Source organism: Morone saxatilis, unplaced genomic scaffold (genome assembly GCF_004916995.1).
Source record: "Morone saxatilis isolate NCDOM2014 unplaced genomic scaffold, NCSU_SB_2.0 Contig14, whole genome shotgun sequence".
In the NCBI taxonomy this organism is placed as follows: Eukaryota; Metazoa; Chordata; class Actinopteri; family Moronidae; genus Morone; species Morone saxatilis.
In genome coordinates this window covers 147,999-167,517 of record NW_023339696.1, presented here as the reverse complement: position 1 = coordinate 167,517, position 19,519 = coordinate 147,999, and the positions used below count along the sequence as shown (strand labels likewise).

General features: G+C 39.7%; 1 protein-coding gene across 1 annotated transcript in view; it reads right to left on the bottom strand.

Annotated features, from left to right (window-relative positions):
• Nucleotides 1–9,468, bottom strand: part of LOC118322813 (transient receptor potential cation channel subfamily M member 5-like) — a gene marked incomplete in the record, with an annotated part of 19,945 nt that extends 10,477 nt beyond the window's left edge. Inside the window, 10 exon segments of the mRNA XM_035654642.1 lie at nt 336–456; nt 1,466–1,595; nt 2,047–2,175; nt 2,978–3,079; nt 4,244–4,546; nt 5,080–5,198; nt 6,085–6,187; nt 6,986–7,225; nt 8,069–8,133; nt 9,343–9,468. Coding sequence (XP_035510535.1) covers nt 336–456; nt 1,466–1,595; nt 2,047–2,175; nt 2,978–3,079; nt 4,244–4,546; nt 5,080–5,198; nt 6,085–6,187; nt 6,986–7,225; nt 8,069–8,101 — 1,280 coding nt within the window.
• Nucleotides 9,469–19,519: the final 10,051 nt, after the last annotated feature.

Here is a 19,519-nt window from a genome sequence, read left to right as displayed (position 1 = left end):
CCACTGTCACCACAACAGCTCAAACATAACATTACACTCTTTGATAACGCTCTCTTACACTGTCTGCATGCATCAATATTCAGTTACACGATGGCATTTGTTCAGTTAATTTATTCAAGAATTGAGTTTGTAAAGCAAGCAAAGGTTTTAAATCCCATATCATGATTTTTATATATATTACATATTACTTGTCTCTCAGTCACTTTATTTAAGGCACCAGAGGGGTGGGAGGATTTTCACTATTTAAGGTCTGGCTTGAGTGTGGCATTTTTACCAGTCAGGATTCTACGGTGAACAGAAAGCCATCTCTACTGAACACCATCGTGGTGAAAGACAGCCGGGCGTCAGCTGCAGTGGCCATCTGCAGGCATGTAGCCCCACCCCACACTGGAGACTTCCTTATGAGGAGAGTGAAGGAGCGATTTTCGCTGCTCTGGTAACACTCACCGAATACATCTGAAAACACAAACAACACAGAACACACACACATTTTTTTATTTTTGTTCTTCATAATTGCTTAAGATAAGGTATAATTAAGTTATGTACTTTCATCATCCCAAATGTTTCAGCACATTTCAGCCAAAGAATTTGTCATTTATCCTACTACGAGTTAATAATCGCTGGTCACATGCATCATAATCCCCTTTGTGCATGGCGTCAGCGTTGTGGTTGTCTGCAAGAAGCTGTCATTCACTTTTTATCCAGTTTGAAGCCACATTTTTACCGTCCACTCTTTAGATCTTGGTGGTTTTTAACTCCATATTTGAACTGGGTGACATATTTTGTCTCCCGAACAGCGTCAGAGAAACACTGATTTTTAAGGTGGAACTGCTTTATTCAGGTGAACACTGAAGGAATCCTAACTGGGAAAAGCTGACTGCAATGATATCAATGGTGGTGAAGACAACAACACCCATGATCCCAATGTCATCAATCTTCTTCATGTTTTGTTATTGTTTTGATGCAAGAGACCCCCTAGCGGCAGAAATTATAAATTGTTTGTTTAACAGGTTTTACATATTTTTGGGGGCATTTTAATATAGACACGACATGACAGGAAATGAGGGAGACAAAGAATAATTGATATATATTTTTTATAATTAAATGAAAGAACAGTGAGGGTAAAGCCTTTGGTTTGCTCCACATGTGTATGATTTGGTTGAGATTTTCTTCAACTTTGCTTATGGCTGATGTAAAATGCTTGATTAGATAAGCATGTAGCTCCACACATGTAGAGAATTGCAGGGGTGGAGCTGGAGCGGGGGTTATTATTATTTCAGAATGATGAAGACAGTTGAAGAACCTGGGCAACTATCATGCTTTTCCTAAATGGACAGCTTTTAGTATCTCAATTGGCTTGAAATATAGTTACTGTGAATGGGAAAAACACCCTCCCCATGGGCTCCCGGACCTCCCTAGATTTGGGCTAAGCTACTGGAGAACAGAGCTGCTAGTGGTGACTTACCATGTGCCAAGTTCTCAAACTTCTGTGCCAGTTCCTTCATGGCCAGCTTGTTCTCAGTTTCACTCTCGAGCTTAGAAAGTTCCCTCAGAATCTTACATCCACCCAAAGCGCTCAGCACTGATTCCCCTGCCTGACAAGGAAACACAGAAACACAGGGTGCCTGTTTGTTACATCACCTTAAACTGGTCAAGTTCAAACAGTGTCATGGAGTCTTTTTATTGTCATATTCACAGTATATATACACCATTTACAGCACTTTTACATACATGAAATGAAACTTGTCCTCTGCATTTGACCCATCCTATATACATTATTATGTAAATTAGGAGCAGTGGGCAGCCTAGGCACCCAGGTAATAGTTAGGGGTTAGGTGCCTTGCTCAAGAGCACCTTGACAGAGCACAGGAGGTGAAAACTGGCAACTATCCAGCTACCAGTCCACACTCCATACTGTGGTCTGTGGAACTTGAACCAGCAACCCTCCGGTTCCCAACCCAAGTTCCTACACATTGAGCTACTGCCGCCCTGAACAAAGTCAATTTACAAAACAAAAAATAAATAATTTCTACAGGTGACTCTCACCATCTCCCAGAAGTAAACAGCCATTTCACTGCGGTTCTGCAGGACAGCCCAGATGAAGAGGGCGGCCCAGGGTGAGAGACAGCGCTGGTCCCGGTACATACACTCCCCCAGCAGCATCTTATTGACTTGCTGAAGGTAACACACAGTAAAAGAGTATCCTCACATAGCTTGACTTGAAAAAGCTGTCTAGCTCTCCAGCATACAGTCATTTATTGATTTCCTAATTTATTTTGAACAATGGACCAAGGGGGAGCCCACATCTTGCTAGTCATTCCAAAATCCAAACCCTGTCACCATGGGCGAAGGATCGGCTTGCCCGTTGTGCCCAAAACAATTAAACTGTATGTATGGAAATAGTATAGATTCCAAAATACAGAACAGGGAGATGCGGTTCCTTTCTGTGATGCAATACATATGTGTTCTCTGTCTAGTGATTTGAGTGCTATATTAATAGTTTTAAAAATATTTTCATTGTTGTTTTTTTCATATCGTCCCATGTCTAGTTAACTATGTTACTTACAACATTTTTTCTCATCCCCAGAACTATGCCCCAAGAATATATATATTTAAATAAATATCATAAATGTGCGACTAACAACTAGTGATCAACTAAGAACATCTTTGGTTGAGGACAGCCCTGATTATTTTCCATCAAAACCTGGTGCTACATCATACTCATTGGGTGTGTAATGTATGCTATGCTAGTAGTGTTTAATGTAGCCAGGAGCCTCTAGCCCCACGCAGATATGAGGAGAAGGTTGTAGGCATGCTCACTTCTCATTTCTTTCCTACTCCGCACCCCCAGATTGTTTTTATTTTTAAACTACAAAAGCCTCAAAATGCTTCATACAACTGTTCTCACATATGCAGCAGTACTCCCCAAGGATGTGTAAAAAGACTTTGATGTTTCATATCGAATATGCTCACTGACCTTAAGAGCCCTCCTGGTGCTGATCCTGTGGTCCAGGCCCAGAGGTCCATAGTAGAAAGGCTGACAGACATCACCCAACAGGTCCCACAGCAGGCGGGATACCTATAGCAACACCACACACTTCACAACTACTGCATACGGAGCAAGGATACTAAATATGAAGCAGACCAACCAAAAGCAATTACAGTTTCTGTATCTCAAAATAGTTAAATCCCATGTATATGTATATCCCTGTTTATCATAATCAGAGGACTGAGGAAAATGAAGTGAAAGTAAGACAGGTGCAAATAGTTCTCAGCCTGACTTTGTTGCTAGCGACTTTATTTCTAAAAAGATCATTAGTCCAGAAGATAATGCAACTGCATATTTCAGACCTGCAGATACAGATGGGTGATAAATATGACTAAATATACTATGGCCTTCACAGTCACCAGATCTAAACTCAACTGAATACCACCATCAAACAAAACATCAAAATTCTACCAAAACATATGTAATTTGATGCATTGTGCAGGAGGAGAGGAGCAAACAGGTGGAAGGTTTGTTCAAATAAGGCAGCACAAAGCAAGTTGTTGGTGTTTGTTGCCAAGTACAAGCACTTCAGTTGTGTCTGAGTTTAACATCAGAAAATTGGTAAATGGTAAATGGACCTGTACGTGTATAGCACCTTTCTAGTCTTCCAATCCCTAAAGCGCTTTTTACACTACATGCCACATTCACCCTTTGACACACATTCACTCAGTGATGGCAAACACCCATCGAACAGAAACTAACTCATTCATACACATTCCCACACCAATGACACAGCATCGGAAGCATATTGGCCGAACCAACAACCTTCCCATTAGTGGGCGACCCGCTCTACCTCTGAGCCCACATCCCAGGTCATCCAGTTTTTTATGTCCTTAAGGCATGCTTGTAATTTAGCGAATTGATTCATTTCAATGGCTTGATCAATAGATACTGTATAATTGGGTATCATCTGCAAAACAATTAAAGTTATATGGAGTGATTCCTAATAATGTTGCCTAAAGTAAGCATTTATAAAGTTATTAGAATTGGTCCAAGTACAGAACCTTCTAGAACTCTGTAACTAACATTAGTGTGCATGGAGGATTCATTGTTAACATGTAAAAAAAATACACAGTAATTAAAATCAATACAAGCACACAAACTGTACACCATTAATAGCTTGGTAGTAACCTATATTAAAGATTCTTTCTTCCTACCCCATTGCCCATCCTTCCCTCCCCTCCTCTTCCTCACCTCATACATGCTGAGCTCCATTGTTGAGGCAGGTCCAGTTAGTGGACTCTGGGGACTCTTCAGAGGTACTGTCACATCTCCATCCACATTGTAAAGGGATCCAGCCAGGCCCTGCCTCTCGCTCAGTCGCCTCTGGAGCAGAACGTAGGCCAGCGAGCTGTCGGACAGTGACTGGTACAAGCTTTCCAAGCGGCGGTATGTCAGGTAGTCCAGGATATTTAGACCAGTCTCGCAGAAGAGACGCACAAACTGGGGCTTGTCGTTGATTAGTGCGTCTGTCATGGAGTCTTCGAGGTCCTCATACTGAAAATACAATCACCTCATCAGTAGCATAGCCCCATATCGTTAACTTATTACTGGTAAGGCTCTATGACTAGCAAAGACATCAGTGAAAGATCACATTAGTTCAGGCAGGGTACTGGCTCATTCATCAGCTGTTTGGCTGCCATCTGACTAGTAACATCCAATCATATTTTTACACAGCGTGTACAGCATGGCCATTATAAACTGACGCTTCTCACTACTACTCTGCTGATATGTTCAACAGTGTCTGCTGCTGGAGCTCCATACATGCACCCAACCTCCTAATGTGCTCAGGCTTTGGTACTGTTGACTTAACTAACGTTGTATCCGACTGAAATATGGTGGTTGTTCTGTCCATTTTTGTATTGTGGGGCGTAATGAACACTGTAGCCTCCAAAGACTAATGAGGCTTTAGACGTTGAGCTTGCTCCTGGTACACTGTGATATCCCAAATCTTTGTTGAACCCAGTTATATAGAGGATAGTTTGACAGAAGAATGATTTATCACATTTGTCATTCACTTTGATTCTGACCTTCCACTGTATGTCTCCATTGAAGAGCTCAGTTTTGGCGATGTCCACTCGGTTCCAGGCAACAGCCAGTTTCAGTTCTTCAGTGTACTCACTGGCTTCACTGGACACACGTTTACTGGCTGAACACACACACACACACAAACACAAACACACTTTAAATAAAAAACTAAATTCTTTGTTTCTCTGGACTCTGTGGGTCCAGATGGATATACACATATAAGCTATGCCCATTTGGCCTCAATTTTGTCCAAATGTGTTTTTTTTTGTTCCTCCTCCTATTTTTTTGTTATTTTGAGCAATCTGTAAATAGTTAAATAATTTTCTTAATTACTGATCAGTTTCCTTTTAGCTATGTACTCAATTACTTGGCAAATTACTGAGCAACTGAATTACCTATCTACCAATTACTTAGCTATTCACTCAATAATTGAAGCATTTATTCAGCCATTTACTTAGACATTTAATCAAATTACTGCGCTCTCTGGGTGGAGCCAGGGGTTGGTCCAGCAAGCCACCTCCTCAATTATGGAACCATTCAATCAACCACTTAGCCAGTTAGTCCATTACTGAGCCATCTACTAAATTACTGAGCCACTAACTCAATTTACTGTGCTCTCTGGGAGGAGCTAGTGATTGATCCAGCAACCTTCTGATTACGACACAGCTGCTCTTCCTACTGAGCTGAGCAGTCTACATTAGCAGTCTACTGCAACCCCTTGTCACCAATATGTCTCTAAGGTCCTCTAATCAAAGTTTGTCAGTTGTTCCTTGCTCCAGGAATCAACCAGTAAGTCATGGTTCCTGGAAGATTTGTTTAGATATTTTAAATGTTCTTTCTTTTATTCTATAATTTCTGTATATTTTTAAAAAAATATTTTATATATGTCTTTTTGTTACTTAAGTCTGTATTGCTTTGTCTGGCTGCCTGATTTTTCTTTTGTGAAGCACTTTGTGACATTCTGCTCTTTAAAGGTGCTATATAAATAAACGTATTTACCTACTTACCCCTTACGAGAGCTTTGAGAAGAACTGTATCAAAATCATCAGAACCCTCCTGTTCCCCATGGAAAATGGTGATGAGCTCTCTGTTCTGATAAATACTCAGAGCCTGGACACACAGAGGTAAGGAATAAATTATGTAATTGAAAATATATAAATAATCCAAGCTGACTCCAATTTTGAAATAATTCACACATAAACAAAACACTTAAGTACCCTCCACATACCCTGTTCAGTGGTTTGAACCAAACTGCTCACTCAGCCCAGGAACCTGTATACCTGAATGTCAGATTCTAACTCGCCTCACAAAACCTCTGTGATACATGTAAATTAAGATAATATGCTGTAGAACTCACTCTTTACTACTGTATGGTTATGTTTCAACTTTTACACACACTGTTTATATTTTATACATACTCATAGAAAGAGTCCATCAGTAATGTGAAAGCAACCAAATCTGCAAAGTTTCCCCAAGTATTCATTCAGTCATAGATGATTTGCTCCAATAAAACCTTATAATACTGGGATCTGTGTCTGTAAAAGGATTAATTATTAGACTTAATTATTCATTATTATCAATATACATGTGGTTTGTTATTTTGAGCTGCTTATTAAGTCATTTTAACTGTACGTAAGGGTTATACTGTAAGTAGTTTACACACTGATGTGGTCCCCCTAAGCTACAATGACATCTGTGCCCTTGGTATAGTTAGCTGTGAAAAGAACTGCAACATGAAGGAAACTGAGCTTATAACCCTTGGGAGGAAATGGGGAGAAAAATCCTAAATAAATATTTTGTAGGTTATTGTTTCCTGTACCTGCCTATAGTTGTGTATAGACTGCAATGCCATTTACTTTGCTACTGTACATGCAAAGAAACACACAACACATGTTCTGTCTGACTCACTCTATCCACCAGTCTCTCCAGCTCTGCCTCAGCTGGGAAGTATTTCTGGACCTTTTCACGGACCCTGTCACGGAGCTCTGGGCTAAGACCCTCAGCAGCCTCGCCCTCTGCTGGAGGAGAGGTGGGACTGAGGGAAGCAGAGGAGAGATTGCCCAGCAGCTCACTGATAAGGTCTGCAGCTGGACCAGAACCAGCGAGAACCAGCCAGGGTGTAGCTTTCCTCAGGGAGGCATCTAATCTCTGAGCCAGGGAAGGTACACAAGAAGTCTCAGTGAGATGGACATCTCTCTTTTATAAGAGCTGTAAACTGAAACGTATCCACATGGCTAACAAAACACACAACTGTCACACAGTCAGATACTTAGCTGGGTAAGTCAGGGGTCTCAAACTGTTTGCAAGTATGATGTTAGTAATGGAAATATTTTCAGAATATTGTGCTTTCTGGTAGTACTTGAATGTTGAAGTGACCCTCTATGTGATGACAATATCAATAGCGGCCCGAAGTCAATTTGAGACCCCTAGGGTAATTGATCTTAAAAGTACAAAAATCATATGCCACTGCTTTATTAATCAGTGCAGTGTACAGGGAGCAGCAAGGTTGAAACAAACTAACACACCTGCCTTTATAATCACAAACATACTGTACAGGTATTGGAAAAACATTTGTGATGCTGGGAGGAAAAATCCATGGTCAAGAAGAAAGTATACATTTTATAATTAATTGTAACTACTACTAAACATAAAGACCCAGTGTTTGGTTTGTCCGTTCTAGGCTGCAGTATAAACATGGCTTTTGAACATGTTTCTTATTTTCAGGTGACCAAGGATTAAGGAAATGTATTTATCATTATACAACACAAGTTTGTACAACAAAACCCAGTCCAGTGTAGCAGCTGCTGTGGGACAGGTATGGCCTGCATCCTTTGAGCCTATCTTGTGGCCTGTTACCTAGCTGGTAATCAAACTCCCTAGACCGAAGAACAAATTATTTATCTGTACTACCTGTGGCATATTCTAGTAAAATCCAAAACTCTATTATAGTGTGAGTGTGTAGAGTGAGAATGTATTTGACAGTTTTCTTACCTCCAGCATACTGGCATCTCCTGAGATGAGCATGCATAGAACTGGGATTTCAATACTGCCACTACCTGTTGTTGGCCCAGAATAAGGAGTCAGAAGAAAAAAGACAGTTTCACTACAGAAACATTGTACATTGAAAAAAAAGTAAGTGCCTTCTCTTGATATCCCACAACCTCTCCAAAAGTGCACTATAATTGTAATCATGAGTTGAAGTGATAGTAGGTATTTGAAACCTTTCAGCTTCCATAAAACCTCCCAGCATTCCGGATCCCTTTATTTTGGCCTTTATCTATCCAGGGAATGCTGGAAACAGGAGCACCCTGCTCTATCATCACACAGCTGCTCACATCCAGTATATCTAACAATTTATTTGAGAAGTAATTTGAAGCTTGGATTTTGATTGAGAGCTGCAATGTATGACATAGATTTAGATATATCTTTAAGTATAAAGTGCACTCAGTGGAACATGTCAGTGGAATATAAATTATCTGAAAGCCAAACCATAACTTTTAAATGCATTGCTGTAACCGAGTAATATATGGAGCATTCTACTGTCTAATAAATAGTATTGAAAAGACAACCTAACTATTAATGCAGTTTAGCTAGCTAGTTGGCTAGTGTTTTACTATGTAGCAAAATGCTAGCTAACTAGCCACCTAACTGGCTAGCTAATGATTCATGTAGAGAGCAAAATAAGTTAATAGCCCAGGCTTTTATTTGCTTCAGTCACTGAACTCAACCTGTCTTTATTTAGCACAGGCCTCTATATGGGACAGGTCTTTAATTCCTTTTGCACAGAAGAAGATAGGGAATACTGTCAAATTGTTTATTTAAACAGTATTAATATAAACATTATGCTGTCGAATAACATATCAATTACCAATCATTTATTCGATACTTGGATGCTCAATGATTTCTATAAAATGAAATTAAGGACTGAATTGTGGAGAATCTAACTGATATAACGCTGTACAGCATGTCCATATTGATAAAAAGTTTCTATTTCTGTAGTGATCTAAGCTGCTTAGAACTCCCTCAAGCAGGTGACCTGGTGGGCCTTATTTATCAGAACATGCAGCCACATCAGGCTAGTAAAGCAGCCCTGCCTGTAATTGGGGCCTTGCTTTTAATTTAAGTTTCACAGTATGTCTCTTTAATATTTTAACCATCTTAAAAATTTGGTTTTGTCAACATAGAGGAGCCTAGCACATAGAGGTAGGTGAGGTGGTGGGACGGGACTTAGGAAGGGTCAATTGGCCTGTATGTCTTTGTCTCACCCCAAATGCCAGTACGCTGGTGGGAAATGTAGTCCTCTAGATTAAGACGAAAGCTTGTCTCTCCCCCCCGGCGGCCAACACTTCCATCATCCACCAAGAGGAAAGCCTGGCAGTTGTTGTCCAGGCAGCAGGAGTCGCGTGATGTGTTCTGGACATAGTAACGAGCAGGGAAACTTCCCTTGAAACAGACAACACCAGAGAGAATGTGAGTGAGGGAGGGGTGGAATCTACTCTGCTACTCCTCTGCTGATCTGAGCTCATCTAAGAGCATCTGGTCAACAGTATTATCCATTTACACAAAGCAAGCACAGTGTAACACCAGCAATCATCACCATGCTTTGTTTTCATTTACAACAACTCATAGTCTACACCAGTGGTTCCCAACCTGGGGGTTTAGACCTCCCATAGGGGTCACTAAGGCTTCAAGGGGCGTCACAAACTCTTCTTGATTTTAAGGGGTCAGGGAGAAGAATACATTGAATTTATCAAAAAAGAAATCTATTAAGTATGTATGATTGTTAGAAAAACACAATACAGATGGACAGAGAAGACAGAGAATTGTATAAAATTCCAAAGAATTCAGGAAAACTGCAATATGGGAAATAATCTGCTCAAAATTCATCCAAATCTCTCATTTTACACAAACTTCCTGCAGTTACAGTGTTCACTATTTTGGTTTATTGCACAGTTGAACATATCAGTTCTTCTGTACTGTTACTGTTACTGTATATATATAACAAAATATCCATAAAATATGTTACTGAGTCAGTTTATTCAATGATGAAAAGGAAAAAGGTTGGGAACCACAGTTCTACATCTCATTAACACTACTACTACTAATGTACAATACTCGGAACCTTTTGTATTTTTACTGGGTTTTTTGAAGTACTCTCTTGGAAGAAGACAGGGTGTTGCAGTGATGGCGCACAGACATGATGCTCCATACTCTCCTCTTCTGTTCACTATGTTCTCTCTGTGCTCTCACTGACATATTGCCACTGCAAAAATGTTCAAGTTGGTTGGCTGGTGGAGTCACTGAAGCTTTATTTTCTTGAACAAGTGAAAATGTCTACTAACGCTTTCAAGTATTTTAAAGTTTCGGTTACTCTTTATGTTAAAGCTGTATTAGGTAACTTTTATAAAAACAACTTTCTGTCATATTTGTTGAAACTTTATATATGGACAGTAGTACATAAGACAGATAATCTCTGAAACATCCTTCTGGTTGTTGGCTTGAAGATAGTTGATTGTTGAGTCTCATTTCCAGCATTGGTATTCGACGACCTGCGAATGAGACTTAACAATCAACTGTCTTCTCAGCTCTGATTGGTTGTTTTTGTTCAGGCCCGGTGCATTCTTACAAATGCCATTAGAAGCACTAGGAGGAAGAAGAAGAACCTGATTTTTTCACAGATTATCTGTCTCATGCATTACTGTCAGGATATAGTGATCGTTTCAGCAAATATGACAAATGTTTTTTATAAAAATATTTTGATAAATCGCAGCTTTAATGTACACATACTCACTATTAACTAGTTGTTTATATTAGCAGCATATTGGCTCTTTATTAGTCATTATAAAGTCCATACAAATGCCTTATTTTTCATGAGCATATTCTACAACTACTAGGCCAAGGGTTTTCCCTCAACAACCTCCTAATTACTGGTTATTGATAGTAAGTAAGCAAGCAGTTGTATATGCATGAATGAAGGAAAATTGTAGTGTAAAATGTATTGACCTATTTGACAAATTGAGGAAAAACAACTTGTTTTGCAATTATCTATTTGTGTTATCTAGTATCAGGATGCCAACCAGAGGGAGCCTTCTGACAAGCAAAGGGTCAAGGCTGTATAGTTGACTATAACAAGCCTACTGTATAATGAGTACCTGGGCCTGGACAAGCTGCTGCCTGTTGTGCACCAGGCCCCATGGTGCCAGTCCCACAGCAATCACTTTCTTCTGGGAGAGAGCTGGAGCCGCGGCCCCATGGTCCCTCACCGCCTCGCCCACACAGCGGGACACACCCTCCCTCAGGCCCCCTGTTAGGATCCAGGCCCCTGGGCAAGAGAAAAGTAGTGTGGTGGGGCACACAAAATCAGGTTTTCAATAACTCAGCATACAGTGTATATACTAGGGTCGTTAATTAGGCTGTGGCTCAGAGAAAGAGCGGGTCGTCCACTAATCGGAAGATTGGAGGTTTGATCCCCAGCTCCTCTCACTGCATGTCTAAGTGTCCTTGAGCAAGACACTGAACTCCAGATTGCTCCTGATGCTGTGCATTGGTGTATGAATATTAGTCTCTGTTTGTGATGGGCTTTGCCGTCAGTGTGTGTGTGTGTGTGTGTGTGTGTGTGTGTGTGTGTGTGTGTATTATGTGTGCCAACATATATGCACAAGAAACAACTGATTATTTGCTTTTATTTTATTAGTAATGCTGATTGATACAGTACAAATGGTTATAGTAATTATGAATATTAAAACACAAGCTTAACATAAGTATCAGATGCAGTTATACCTAAACCTTTGCACATGCATAATGTTTTTATTTTTTGTAAAGAGTGGGAGGGTTGTGTTGTCAACCCCACAGTGCAAACACCCAAAACAACCAGTAAGTGTCAGTGCAGCAGCAATGACAAGAACACCTCCCCTGCCGTCCCAGCCTTTTAACAGTGGTGGAAAGTAACTAAGTACATTTACTCAACTACAGTGCTTAAGGTACATTGAGGTTACTATTTCCCCTTTATGTTTCAATTCCATCATATTTCAGAGAGGAATATTTTACTTTTTATTCCATTTTGATACGTTAATAACATTTTGCAGATAATTGTTTTCTAATTTTGTCTAAGTGGGATTTTGAATGCAGCTTTAAATTGTTAGAGTATTTTGTACATTGTGGGGATTCGATGCTTATACGTAACGCAAAGCGATCTCAATACTGTAATTCCACCATTGCCCTTTTAAACAGCTGCTAGGTGTGCCATGTTCCAAGCGTTGTGGTATGTTGTAAGTGAAAACACACACCCTGAGCGACTTTTTAAATTATCTGTGCTGAACATGTCTTGTGGGCAGAGAACAGAGCCGAGAAGTGCAGGACAATATAGGCTGAACAGAAAAAAGAGATCAAGTGAATCAAGCACCAAGCAGAGATCATGTTTTGCAGATAACGATGAACAAGACAAAATAAGTACACTTCAAACCACATCAAGCATCTGTATTTCCACTGATTATCCAATTGGACTGAGACACTGAGTTCATTTTGCAAGGCCATTTAGACTTTTCCTGTTATGAACCTTAAATTGCTTATAAGGATAATCCATCTTAGTAGGGTGAAAAGTCTAGAATTGTGCGGTCTGGCTCAATGAACATCCTAAGGCAATAACATCAAGAAAACATTTCTAGAATAGCAGCAAGGGAACAAAAAGCTGTTAAACGTCAAACACAGAATGAACACATTAATCATGGTGTACGGAAAAACTCATGTTAACTTTCCAGCAAGTTCACTTTTTCTCTTGGTATTGAGCGTGGGTGAGGCGGAAAGAAATCGATAAGAGGAGTGGGCGCTATATCATGCTTTGGGGGAGTGTGTTTAGAGAGGAGAATTATCTTTTTTTCTTAATTGGAGCTCGCGTCCCAGCAGTTAAAGCAGCATCCCAGCCCCACGATCTGCCCAGTGTATTGCAGAACTACATAGAGGAGGAGGAACCAGATCTTTTACAACAATAGGAACATTAACTGAAGCCATTATGCACACCTTTGATTTCACAAACACACTCTTTAAAGTACAAAGGGGGGGTGGGGTTGGGTTGGTTGTAACTGTCAAATGAAGTGAATGTTTTAATAGCCGGTTGCAGTCGGTCATGAGATTTTGTTTAGGGCGTGAACACAATTCCAACTGAATGGGATCAGTGAGTGGATGAAAAGATTTGAAAAGGTAAAGTATTCCACCGGTAGCTTCTTTGTTGCACAAAATATGTCACTAAGAGAACTGTCAATATGGAACCGATGCTACTACAGACTATAATACAAAGCTGCCAACTTGCGTGCTGGCAGGAAAAAAAAAAAGAAATAAACTGAACAATAATCACATTGACAATAGCGTTAAGAACAGAGTGGTCTAAAAGATTGGGTGATGATTGGGCGCAATTGTTGTCCTGTTTGATTCACAGTTTCAGTAAATTTCCTGGAACAGACCCGTTTACGTTTCTCACACAATGTAAAGACAACCATTACCGTAAGAACTGCGATCCTGTTGGTTGAATTAGATTCAGACGTGTATTGCCGTATAAGAAGCACATAAAAAGACTGAAAATAAATACATTGTTAACAATTACGCACAAGGAACAACACATGCGCAGCTTCATACAACAACCTGTCAGCCTTGAGCGTAATCTCCTTAAAAATGTCAGAACAGGGTAAACCCACACCTATTTGCCACCTCTACTGAATAAGATCCTGATTACTCATTGTTGGTATTACCAAGAGTCAGCTGAATATTTTTAAATTACAGATGAAGGATTAACGAGGAGAGTCTTTATTTACTCAATAATCAAGACATCGCTAACCCTGATTCCAAAAAGGACCAAGAGGCAATAGTTCAACCGAAGCAACTCAAGTTTTAATGAAATTCTTCCATGTCAAAGAAATGTTACCACCAAACATTATTGTAATTTACGTTGAAAATCTCAACTTATGAGAATACGCACTGCTACCAGGTGTTAAAAAGTTTGCATAACCACCGCAAAAAAAGCAATTATATAGCATGTGAACACAATAGCATTTATTAGAATTTAAGTAATATTCTATACTGCCGTTATCAGGATTTACAACTAAATTTATTTTATCAACAGAAACACAAAACCCAACCAACGGTCCAGACACGTTGATTCCTTCTGCTCAGTAAGTTGAGATAATTTCCAGCAGTTATGTTATCATCTAAAGCATTTATTACAATCCTACAGATATGATTTTCAATTCCACGAAAAATGTTCTACAGACCTGGCCACTTTCCAGTTACTGTCATCGTGAGCCTGTAAACAGGAGCATAAACGGACCAAGCTGTAAGCTACCGTTAAGGGTGGTCCTATGGACCAGGGAGGGAGCAGGACACGATACCTCCTGGGGGATGAAACATCCGGCTGAGGCTCAGGCCTGGACACGAGAGGAAATGAGATGCAGGAGAGCAGCCAATTGTTAATGAACATCATAGGAACATGCACCGCCTACAGTCGTCTCTGTTTCTTGCACTAGACAACGTTCTAGTTGACTAGGGCACAATCTGTAGTCGGGCAGCCCTACTTATCCCCTTTCTAGACTCGCATTTACACGTGTACGAGAAATACGAACACAGAATTTCTAATAGTGTGTGATAGGTTTCCAATAATCCGTAGATATTCATGTTCACCCTCAGGTTAGGCCCATCCCGAGAGCTGCCACAAGTGATAAAGGTGCACCACACGTATCGTGTATAATACCATTAGATAGTTCATTCTGAGTATTATTCAAGTAGTGAGTACTTGAATTCTGACCTAAACAACTTTTGAGACCCCATGTCATGGTAACAGGAGAGGAACATGCAATAAACCTTTTCTTTGTGCTTTCATATTTACATAAAAAAAAAAAACCATCCAACCCTAAGCCTAAGCGAAAGTTGAGCCAACGAATCACCAACTAGTAAACGACCGACCGGAAACTGACACCGCGGAATCAAATACAGGTAATTTACTTGGACTGCCCCAATTCGTCCCTCAAAAGATCAACAACATTGGCACCGATAAAGGCAAGTGTTTAACTGACTATAGTTCCGGCTATGATGAACCCTTTAGCCTGACCAGATTCTGAATCAGTTATGCTTTAATGTCAGCTGTCACAGGCAGTTCAGCTGGTTTCTAGCTTTCCAATCCGCATAGGTGCACCACTCTCCCAGTGTCTGCCTCTCCACCTCCTGCTGAGCTCTACAAGACAGCCAAACAAAAAATAATTAATTAATTAATCCTTTGCACAAAAGATGTAGCCGACATTGGAAGTAAACCTTGCTCACCAGAACACCAGATACTTCATTCAGCGTAACTTAGACAACGGAGAGAAAAATTCTTCTCCAGACAGCCAACAAGACCGAAAAGATTCAGAGGGCGCTTTGAGGTCATTCCTGTATCTTTATTACCCTAAAAAACAAAAACAAAAGAAACAGTCATTAAATAGCACAATCAGAGCTATTCAATTGTCAAAGCATTGGAACCAGACTTATAACTTAAAAAAAAATTGGGTAAATTTAATGTACTGTGCAATGTAATGCCCCGTTATCTAAAGAAAGACCAGACGAATTGGATCAATATACAATACTGGGATCCGATCAGCGGAAGAAACCTTGATTGGTGACCATCCTAGTTAAACATTTAGATTACTTTTTTACTGTAAGTTGCTATATCTTGGCCCCAGAAAAAATACGGGACGGGATTGCCAAGACTCATTAAAAGTAACACCTAGATAGCAACAGCATACATGTTACGAATGCAATAAGTTTATGTTAACGCATATCCAAATAGTACCGGCAATTAGGCTCCTATACTAATAGATAACTTAATAACTCCTGATTAAACACATTTAAGCACCTAACCACTGACTGCAGAAGAAGTGCCCCTAAAAAACAAACTCTCATTTATGCATTAACGCTACTCGGATACATGGTTACTATGTTCTGCGAAAGAACTTTACTTCTAACCTGACAGAAAGATCATTATCTGCTATGGAAAGAAATCATGAAACTGTCCCTGTGAGAGAATACCAAAGAAGGACAACCAAAAAACCATAAGTAATCCTGAAAAGTATTACTTAGTAATTTCCATACCATTCAATTATTATCCTGTCAACTTCCTGCCAACAAAGCCACTGGCAAAGTTATGTGATCGTTCTTTGAAATAAAGTCCGATGGTAATGATTATTCATTCCCAAATTAACGAACTTTCATTCAGAAATCTTTTGGATTATACTATAGTATTTGATTCATTAACCGGTCAGTACTGATGTAACATGTTCGATTGTTGGATTCCATGCACATCAGGTTAAATAAGCAGAATAATTGTGAAAGAGCTAATTGCATTTATTTCTTGAGAACACCTGGTATCTAAAAACCCTAACAATAAAGTGTATTCTTTGGCACTTCAAACCCACTTGGGGGTCACGGGAACCACTCCAAGGAACAAGAACACTGGGAATTGAAATGCAATGATTACATCGCTTTGCCCCAATCTAATTCCTGAAGGAAAATTGCTCTTCGCCTAATGGCCCGTTGTTCACCAGTAGTGCTACCTTTTGACGTCTGCCATTGTGCGGGCAAGTACTGCATGATTTTTATAAGCTGTATCAGAACTAAAACAATGAGCCGACAGTATAAAGCCTCTGACACTGAGTACAACCAACAAAGTCCGGTGAGTCGATTCTGTGGATTTCACCCTCTATGCTTGCACTACATAGACTAGTCTCTGAAGCCATTTTAAAAAAATGTCTGATTACAAGTTGCTTTACAGACTAAGCTCTGCGAGTAGGCAGTTCGGGACGCGCATTCTTTCAAAAGGCTGACACATGGCATTTTTACATACCAATACTATACTAAGATGTAGGATTCCAACAATATACAATAAACGTAATAGAATCTTGTACAACAGGCGAAAAATGTAGTGCACACACCGACAAGAGGGAAAGTCGGTGTTTAAAACGGGCTGGAAAAAGCTCGATAAAGCCAATTTGAAAGAAATCCTTCCATCTGGGAAAGGTCAATCGCCATGTACGGCAGCATGAGTAAAGTTGAGCAACATGGAAACAGCCCAAATGACGAGCCCGACATAGAGTTCATCACAAAAGGTGAAATAGTTTTACGATATGTTTCTATACCAGTAAAAGTTATGAGTAACTGCAAAAATAAAATAGCTGTGTACATGACAATTTAAAACAATTTAATTAAACTAAATAAACAGAAGACTCATTTATTTTTTAGGATGAAAGAATGAGTGGTTCCTTGCAAATTTCTTAGAAAATGCCACTCAGAAAATGAAGAATGACGATGATATTCCGTGGATTTATCGAAAAAGCGGCAGCGCTTATGGAAAGAGAACAACAAACCCCTGAAAACCTCATTGGATTACAGATATCTTACGAAATTCCAGATTTAACGATCCAGGAGGAAGAGATGAACGTAAATCAGTAGAAATATATTTTTATAATCCCTTTCATAGACACAGCAATCTGAAAAAGAAACAGAATTATACAATATTATGTACTTTCTATACGGCAGTGACAAGTCCAGTCAGAATTCAAATCTGATTAAATCCGAAAAAAATCAAGTATAAAAACGGGTCTTTGTTTATATGGGGAAAATGATATGAGAATGCCACGTCATGAACTCGTAGTATGCATTGTACCGGACCGAGGCTTTAAATTCTGAAGCGAGCAGTATGTTCGTCATGCAAACAGAGACACTCAGTGAACAAAATGACAAAATACGCTAAAGACGAATCCTGAACCACTAAGTCTCAGTAACAATGACCCAGGACCTAATATTGTGTAACCCCCCCCCCTGGCTTTTATATGAAAAATCTGTAAATTTAACTTCTACTCCAATATATTGTAATGACGTTTCAGGACATTTACCGTCACCAAAAGGCTCTGCTGGCTAATCAACGGGTCAACCAAAAAACAACCAGAAATCTTGGCAATTACACAAATTCTAATCGGATATAGCATATTTCCACTAAACAAGGAATTATTGAACCTTTTGGTAAATTTAAGCATAAAGCAAACAAGAAGGAAAAGTAACAAATATCCAATAAATCAAGTAAAAAAAAAGGTGTGCAAAAAATAATTGAAAAGCAGCGCTTTTACAAAAACGACTGACAAGGGTGATGGCAACTAAAACTAAAATGAAGGCGCAAGCAAGTTTGGAGTTAAACCCAGTCGCTAGTCAGCCGAGGGGTTGCCGTTAACAGCTGTGCGCTGTGTGTCTGATGCTGAATTCAAACCAAGCCTCCAAAAGGCCTTTAAGCCGGAGCCTATCCAAAGTCTGTGCTGAGAAGTGCTCTTGAGCTGCCCTCAAGCTAATACAGCCTCCCTCAAGTCACCACCGCCCACACGTCCAGCTCCCATCCCCACACTACCGGAGCTGACCTCTCACACTCTCAGTTTTGGCAACCCTACCCACCACAAACCAACGTCCCTCTGCTACCAAAATTATTTGATTTACCCGTCAGTGTTACATAAATCATAGTGTTGAATTGGCACCTGTTGCATCTTATCCTGTTTATTCCCTGTGTGCAAATTAAGGTAAACAGTTTGAAAGCACATGTAAAAAAATCACCTTGCACGTTGCCTGCAATTTTCATTTATTAATTATGCAGGTAAGAAGAGCTACCTGATAAAATAGTCAATACCACAAAAGTATCAAAAAGGGTGAGAAAGGGGTTAAAACTTAAAAGACCGTCAACCGGGGACCACCTAGGTGAAGTTTACTAAAATCAGGGGCCTAAATAATGACTCTCAAGCATGTCACAGTTCTGGACCTCCTGGAAAATGGGACCGAAACAAAGACAAACAGATGAAAATGTGGAAAGAGAAATGAAAAATCATTTGTGTGGGGTAGTTATTCCTAAGTTCGAAACTTAACATCGTAAGGATAAATTTAATCCATTTCAAATTAAACTTCATTACCCCCCTTTTTTCCAAGTGTTGAAGTGTCTAAACTGGCATTTGTTACTGACATTAATCAAACAGCACAGAGCGAAAGAACCCGAGATCCCTGAAATCCTGTACCCTCCATGGGAAATGGCCAAGCACAACATTAATCCTCACCAGAGTCTGATCTTCATTGAGATTCATAAGATCTGTAATACTTAAGAATTCAATACAAAACATGTTAACATCCAAATGCAAACCTCGTTGCCCAGGAAAAACTCCAACTAACTAAACTGAAAACGCCTAAGTTGTCCTAATTCCTAAATTACAGCAGGCCACTTAATACAACCTTTCTTATTACCTCAAGGCACCTTGTTCGCTGAAACCAAGGACAAATGAGAGAGAATCAAAACTAACAATTAAGTGTGTATAGACTGGGAAAATTAAGATTGTCACATCACTTTTGCAAGCCTCTTTTACAATCATCAGTTGTCAGAAACTTCATTGAAAATTGCAA